Here is a 7,977-nt window from a genome sequence, read left to right on the forward strand (position 1 = left end):
TTTCCAGTCACATATCTCCCGACTAAAGCTTTGTATCCCAACTGATATTATTGACAATGGTATGTTTTAATTTGTTCAACTGTTTATCCGATTCTTATTACTCACACAGAAATGAAATCGTTTAATCTGTGATTACATTAACTAATGTTGTTCACATATGATATATCTTCTGCTTTCCGACCATCCATATTCTTTACTTTGATAAGTAGAAATAGGTCCCCCACAAGAGACTATTCCCAGATATCTCCATTGGGCCACTGAAGCGAAGCATCATAGAATCAAACCCTATTGAAAAGTCCACCCATATCTTTGCTTTTGATATAAACCAGGAATTAGAGACTATGGAGCCCTTTCTTAGCAGGGAGCCCGTTTAACTGTAGCATAAAGGGGGACTTAGGCCCCCATAGGGAATTCTGCTGTGCATTTTAGCTACTGGCAATTTGAGAGAGAAGAATCAGAATATAAGTTGAGAAAATGGAGAGAAAACAAGATTGCCGAAAGTAGTAGGGATAGTGAGATACTATATGTATGTGGTTAGAATTAGTTTTTGATATGTTAATCAAACTAGGAATAAAGTGGTATAGGATGCTTTCCTCTCCAAGTTGCATAGGGGGTTGGAAAAAAATGGTGATTAGTTTTGTCATTTGACTGTGAAAAACCCTAAAATGACTATATTGCCCATGTTGGTCGAGATTCTTTACTCCATATGCAGGGTTGAATAAAACAGTATCTCATTGACCGAGAAAATTATATTTGGCACGGTTACGCAATAAGTGAGACGGATAGAAAGGGTATATTCCCTATTACACCCAAGATTTAGCCCAACATGTGGGGGTATAACTCTATATGCCTATCTCGAAATTGGAACAAAATGAAAAACACCACAGTGCAACTAGAGCACTGTGTTCATTGTTTTGCCATTTTGTTTAACTGGTATGCTCTGGAATAGCGAGTTTCCTTTTGTATAAAGTTGAAGTTTCAAGTAGTAAATCACCAGAAGTTGTTTTTAGTTTTTCATTTTTTTTCTCTCCCTCAATTTTCTCAACCTTTTTCTTTAACCATCTGTTGGAGAAAAGTAACACATCGGAATGTCTACTATATGACGTGCACAACGTTATTATTAGGGGTGGATTGAATCCGCCGAGGGGTTACACATAGGATGGACGGATAGGCAAGGTGTTCAACGATGAAGACGAGAGGTTTTATGTTCGATTAGGGGTGAATGTTATGGACAGAAACCCTACACCGGATATGAATGAGTTTGATCAATTCATGGGTTTATAAGGGTAGGAAAATAGTATCACCTAACAGAACCTGTGTATGGTTATAGATCATTAGTCCAACTCCGAAATCAGTTCCACAAAAACCTTGTTATGAGGGAGAAAAAACTTCAAAACGAGCATCCAGACCATGTGGCTCATCTCGTCTCCTATATTCTAACCCTCACCCAATGCACATGTCCGTCACTCTTTGAATTTGTTGTTGTACCACAGTAGTGCGGCAGCCTTACTGAATACTCCCTCATTCTAAGGATAGAGATGGAAAACTCAACTTCCAAAAGTATGCTTGTAGTGTCATTGGACTTTATGGAGCTAAATAGTAGGTAATAATTGTTAGCTTGTCTTACTAGATGGCATTGCATATAACTAGTTCAAAGTAGCACTTAATTAGGAGCAAGATTCTTCTTCCAAATAAATAAAAGAAGGAAGGCTAAAGGAAATACATACAAGTCAATCATATTCCCACCAAAAGAGAATCTCAAATACAAACAACAACAACCAAGTTTAGTAGGGCCGACTGTATGAATGTTAAAATGCTAATGTGCTCAATTTTACTTCAAATCTTTCGTTAGTTCCAACAAAAGAGAATCTCAAATCCTGTGTGTGTGTGAAATTATAATAATACATTGACTAAGAGAAAAGGGTAAAGTAGTCTTTTTGCTAATAAAAAGCTACTTAATTAGTAATCTGAATAGAGAACAATCAAAACTCTTTTAACATTTATTTGGGTAAATTACATAAAACTACCTCAACTATTAAGTCATTAACAGTTTCATACCTCGTCTTTAAAAAGTTTCAATGTCATACCTTATCTTCGAATTTGTTGCAATATCATACATTCCGTCAGTTATCTGTCAATTCCTTTGTTAAATGCTAACGTGGCACGAGGCGAGGCCCACTTTCTATTAAAATTTAATTAAATATTAAAAATATTAAAAATTAAAAAATTAAAAAAAAAATAGCCAAACCCAAATCCCATCACCAACACACCACCCCCCCCCCCCCCCGGCGGCCCCCAAAACCTTCATTCCAAACCCATAACCCCACCCCCACTTCCCTCTCCTCCACTCTCTTCACCTCACCTCCCATTCAGAACTCATTAAAAAATAAATTAAAAAAAAACCACCAGTTGAGGTGGTCCGACTTCAACGAGAAAGATGAGGTGGTCTGGGGAAGGAAGGGTTGGGGGGTGCGATGATCTAGACAATCTGGGTTCTAATTTTTAAGGGTTTCGTGGGGCGGCGGTGGGGGGAGGGAAGGGGTGATGGGATATGGGGTTTGGTTTTTTTTTAATTTAAAATTTTTAATATTTAGTTAATATTTTATTAATTTTTTTAATAGAAAGTGGGCCCTGTCAACATTTAACAGAGGAATTGACAGACAACTGACCGAAGGTATGACATTGTAACAAATTCGAAGATAAGGTATGACATTGAAACTTTTCAAAGACGAGGTATGAAATTGTTAATGACCTAATAGTTGAGGTAGTTTTATGTAATTTACCCTATTTATTTAGTTGGTAGGTGCCGTACACTTAGAATCACAAAACCACCATGATCAAAACCAAATCCTGCACAGAAAACATGAACCACAAAATTAGATTCACTTACCAAATCAAATATGTTCTATATCCTGTTTAGTGCTATATATTATTATAAATTCATAATGAGGACTGTTTGACTCCTTACAGTTACAAGTCATTTGTCACTAACGATAAATTACAGGTTGACACATATACTGAAGTGAGTTATTAAAATCACAAAATGATTTCCACAATCCTCACGTTGTTTATGTCTAATGGATCGAACAAATCAAAAGATAATCAATGAACATAAACAATTAGAGGAGTGTGGAAGGGAAAGGAAGGAATGTGAAAATCATAACCACGAAAAAAAAAAGACTTTATGTTCACGCATCAAATTGTGTTTTCAAGGAAATAATACTTCTTGCATGTAACGAGCCGAGTAATTTCTAGTGTAATTAAATCATTAATCAACATCCCTAGTAGGGATCTTCTTACCTAATTAGAAGAGGATCTCATAGTAACAATGCCGGAAAAGTGACTGAAGAAGCATAAGATACTTGAGTTAGTGCAGGGAAGAGTAAGTATTTGGTCAGCATTTGATCAAAGTTTTGGACTTCGAAAGTCTTGCCTAGTCAACTTGCCCATTTTTGTACCAAAGTTTAGTGAGACAGTCTAAAAAGAGTTAAAAGTAGGCCGTCTGAATTGCCAATTACCATCGAATTCGAAACATAAGTGCTCTATGACTTGGCCTCTTTGAATTGAAAACCCAGCATCCACGGTCTTGATTTTTGTGGTGGAAACCAACTAGTTTAACTGCACAGTCCAAAGGCTAGTTAGGAAAGATTTAGATTAGGGAAGTGATTTCCGCAAATGTCTTTTCTCCCTCGATAAACTTCTATTTATTTCTGATTGAATTAATCTAATGATAAAAGCAACCTCAAGCCAACAAGGCTCCCTACTTTGTAAGGATCTGGGGAAACGACTATCATACTCATCATTGCCCTTGATTTACAAAAAGATTGTTTTTACGACTCGACCCCATGACATATCAATCATAAAAGAGAATTAATGGCAAAAATAAATAGAATTGTGCAAAATGAGAAAATGAGCATGCATGAATCATTCTCTTTATATTATTCCAAGCAGTCAAAGCACAATGTGAGATGCTCATAGACTTTTCTGTAATTTTAATTTTTCCCTAATTATATTAAGTGGCAAAATTAGAAGTCATATACATTTGACTAAAATTCAAAGAGTAAAGAAAAATTAAAGCTTGGAAGATCCCCGTGCGTATTAAGTTAATCATAATTAGTACTAATCCTGGTCACAAGATTCATTCTAATTATGCTTTCACAATTTGACAAAAGATGCTTATCTTGATTGTGCCTGTTATTTCATTACCATTAAAACTTGGAATTTCTATGTCTGCCATCTGATCTGGTGTATTATCTCCTTCCAGGTTCCATTCTTCACTAGAGGAATCATTCTTAAGGTATAAGATAGAGAACAGTCAACCGTTCAGCTTAGCGTCTTGCTTTAAGATTCTTAAGTCGGGAGAAAATATTCAGTAAGGCAGCCTCATTGACAAGTTGATTAGCCACTCTCACAAAAGTCCGGTGTGCATTGGAAGTATGACCTATGTGGGGTTAGATGTTGGGCCCGTTCCTTTGAGAAAGCATCTTACTCATCTAGCTGATTGGACTGCCGTACACAAGTTTTTTTTCGCTAACCGGACTCTAGAAAGTAAAATCATTATCTCTCTCATCCATGCTCTTGTTCATCTTTTAGATGTCTTCTGCAATAATTCACCACTACCTTATCACATAAAAGAATATGAAATCCAGAGAGGGGCAGAACATGAAATCCATAGGGTTTGAGATACTTCAACTCAGTTTCATATTTCATAATTTGAAATTCCAAGAAAAAACTTGAATCCTGTTCCCCTCAAATACTGCTTGGCTAACTCAAAGTTGTGAACAACATATTTACATTAAACCATGAAAAAAAAAGGGTCGGATCAAGCTACACTAATGAACTAAAGGACCATAATGGCATATGAAGCTGCAGAGGATTGAGGACAGGAGAACTGCCACTGATAGATCATCCGTGCGGGTAGTGCTGCGAGGATTGCATCTGAAAACCCAAATTTTGCGGTCCATAGTACAAGTTATTAGCAGCACCTTTGTGCTGCAGATCCTGCCCCTGCATTTTTTGTCCGTATGAACTAATCCCATAAGGATGGGAGGACATGAACATATTTCCATGCCCTTGATTAAAACCCAAGTTTACTCCACCGCCTTGCGGCTGATGCCACTGAAATGGAGCCCTAGCGGTGGCAGCAGAATTCGGATGCTGAGGCAGCTCTGGAGAGAGAGGACTTTTGTTGTCTGGAGACGGAGTTCTCATGTCGTTGAGATTGACAGTTGTTATGTCATGGATGCTGGCTCTTCGCTTATCCTTCCCCCCGGAAAGCTGCCTGATGAAGTACTTCTGTGCATGACTAGCGACCTGAGTCGGTGTTCGTGTCACCACAAAATTCCTCGAGATGTTCCTCCAGTCCCCCTTGCCATACTTCTTCAGTCCCATTAGGAACAGCCTATGCAAACAATCATCAAAATATCATGTCAAAACAATGTCTGACAAATAAATCACTTTAAAAAATTCTTAACCAACATAATTTTCAGATGCAATACCAAAGTTATATCTAAATTTCGTGCTCGAAAAACATAAAACTTCAATGAGATCATGTTCTCGGAAGAAGTTAGAAACTTAAATGCTTACTAAATGACATTACGTTCTGAAATTTTCACTGGGGAAACTTACTTGTGTTCTTCTTCGGTCCACGGAACCCCTTTCTTTCTTTCGTGATCCGAAGGGCGATTCGACGAAGATCTCTTGCCGCCAATCCCATAAGACTGCTGTTTGAACCCATCATAGCCACCGTGTCTGTTCACCCACTCCAATGTGAATGGAGAGGGGCTGTATCCCGGAATCGGAATAAGCCCTGCTTCTATCTTGCCAACATCAAGTTCCAATTCCTCGTACTGCTTCATCACGTCCCTCACCGTCTTCCCCGGTATCATCTCCGCCACCTTGTGCCATCGGTCCGGCGCGTCCTTGTCGTACAACGCCAGGGCGTTTTCGAACATTTTGTTTTCCGCCGGAGTCCATCTCGCGCCCTTGCTCTCTTCGACAAGCCTATTCGAAGTCGAAAAATAGGACGAAGGGGACAGAATCTCCATCTCAAACTTCATACTATCGAATTAAAGAGCTCCAATTCACGCTCGCATACCGAAAAACTCGAAGGATTTGAAGAAACAGAGCAGGGGAAGGAGAACCCTTAAGAGGGAATGCAGAGAGAGATAGAGAGAGGGTGGAGGTTTCAGAGGGATGAAATGAGTGTTAAATCAAGGGGCATTTTGAAAGGAATCAGAATACTTTTTTTCTGAGGAATCTAAAAAGAACCCAACTTTTCGAAATCCAAACAAATATCTTTCCAAATCAAGAAACTTAAATTAGCCTAACTTGCACCTAATCCAAAAACCCCAATAACCCTAATGGGATCTGAACCCATTGAAGCTTCAAAGATCATAGACCGAGAACCAGAAAACGTTTTCAGAAAGAGGAAAGCTCACTTGTACCTGCAACTTCTTGTTCTTCTTCTTCTTCAATTCTAACACATCCCAATTTGGAAAGAGAGAGAAACTGAAAAGAATGGGGAAACCCCAATTGGGGAGAGGAGTGAGAGAGGCTCTGAATTTCAGAGGAGTGAGAAGTAAAAGTTGGGAAAGGTTTCTCCTTTCTTTTTCTTTTCTCTTTGGCGGCCCTTTGAGCAACAAAGAAAAGAGAAGAAAGAAAACAAAACAAAAGTGTAGTGTTTGAGCTATGAATGGAAAGAGAAAACTATAGCAAGCTTCAAGAAATGAATCTCAATTTTTGCTAATATCTTTAGAGAGAGAGAGAGACAGGGAGGAAGAGAGAGAGAGAGAGTTTGAAGGTGGGTGGCAGTGATTGGAGGGTAAGGTGTTTGTAGATACTTCAAATTATGAAAAAGTTCCCTCTTATTATAATACTAACTCTCTCTGTTTTTGGGGTTATTTTTATTGGTTTGATTTTTCATAACAAATATAAAAATAAGGTCAAAATTTCCTTCTTATTTTTGAGTTGTGAGGAAACAGTGGGTTGGCAGCTTATGATTATTGATGGAAGCTCACCCCTCTAATGACTTTACGACAAATTTAGGAGGGTTGCCCGACAACGTCATTCTTAAAAACAAAACTTTAGTATGGTTGTCGTAGTATGATAATTATAAGTAGATCTAGCAGTTTTTTACATGATACGTTAACACGACATGTAAATAATACGAAAATAACGGATTTTGAGTTAACACAATAACTAATCGAGTCGTTATCGGATCATATGATAAGAACTTGTTAATAACATGTCCTTAACAAGTTTACACGAGAGTGACACACGGGTAATCTATTTCGACACGATAAGAAAATTGTTATTTTGATGATTTTAATTTTTTAAACTACTAAAAAAAACTTACTATAAAATACAATAGATATAATGGATATGTATATATTGTTGATTAAATATTATTGTATTTCTATATAAATTTTAAAAATTTAAGTTTTATGTATTTATTTATTTATTTTTATAGTATACTATAGGCAAAGAGTGAGATAAAAAAAATTATAAAACACATTAAAAATAAAAATATCAAGAAATTTAAAAATACCAAAAATATTAAATAATTATAATAATTAATTTAATAGTGTGAAAAATGTGAAAAAAATATGCAAATACTCGTAATCGCATCCTCTACGCTTTGAGGATGGGTACGTCGTCGTTTGAATTTTTAAAACCATACAAACCCTCATGAATAGTATTTTTAAGGGAGTTCAAAATAAATAAAATTCATAATTATTAATGTATAAGTCTGAAAAATGTGAAAACATATATAAAGGCTCGTGATTGCATCTTCTACACTTAGGCGATGGTTACATGGTTGTATCTTCTATGCTTAGACGATGGTTATATTGTCACACCCCGCCCCAAAATATATTTATTTCGGGAGTTAATTTCAATGATAGGCCCAATTTAGAATCATGGTTAATTTATTACCATTACTTACATTTCTTTACTTCGAACAATTTAGTTCCGTAC

General features: G+C 36.8%; 1 protein-coding gene across 1 annotated transcript; it reads right to left on the reverse strand.

Annotated features, from left to right (window-relative positions):
* Positions 1–4,677: 4,677 nt before the first annotated feature.
* Positions 4,678–6,842, reverse strand: LOC126616791 (transcription factor DIVARICATA-like). The gene is made up of 2 exons (XM_050284909.1): positions 5,629–6,842; positions 4,678–5,401 (listed from the first exon to the last, which is right to left on the reverse strand). Exons 1-2 carry the CDS (start codon positions 6,057–6,059, stop codon positions 4,906–4,908), a joined length of 927 nt encoding a protein of 308 aa, XP_050140866.1. The 5' UTR covers positions 6,060–6,842; the 3' UTR covers positions 4,678–4,905.
* Positions 6,843–7,977: the final 1,135 nt, after the last annotated feature.

Source organism: Malus sylvestris, chromosome 3 (assembly GCF_916048215.2).
Source record: "Malus sylvestris chromosome 3, drMalSylv7.2, whole genome shotgun sequence".
NCBI lineage: Eukaryota > Viridiplantae > Streptophyta > Magnoliopsida > Rosales > Rosaceae > Malus > Malus sylvestris.

Excerpts from the sequence above, each read along its gene's own strand:
- LOC126616791 (XM_050284909.1), bottom strand. The coding sequence starts at position 6,059 with ATGAAGTTTGAGATGGAGATTCTGTCCCCTTCGTCCTATTTTTCGACT. Across the intron at positions 5,402-5,628 it reads TGGACCGAAGAAGAACACAA|GCTGTTCCTAATGGGACTGA; the intron begins GTAAGTTTCCCC and ends TTGTTTGCATAG.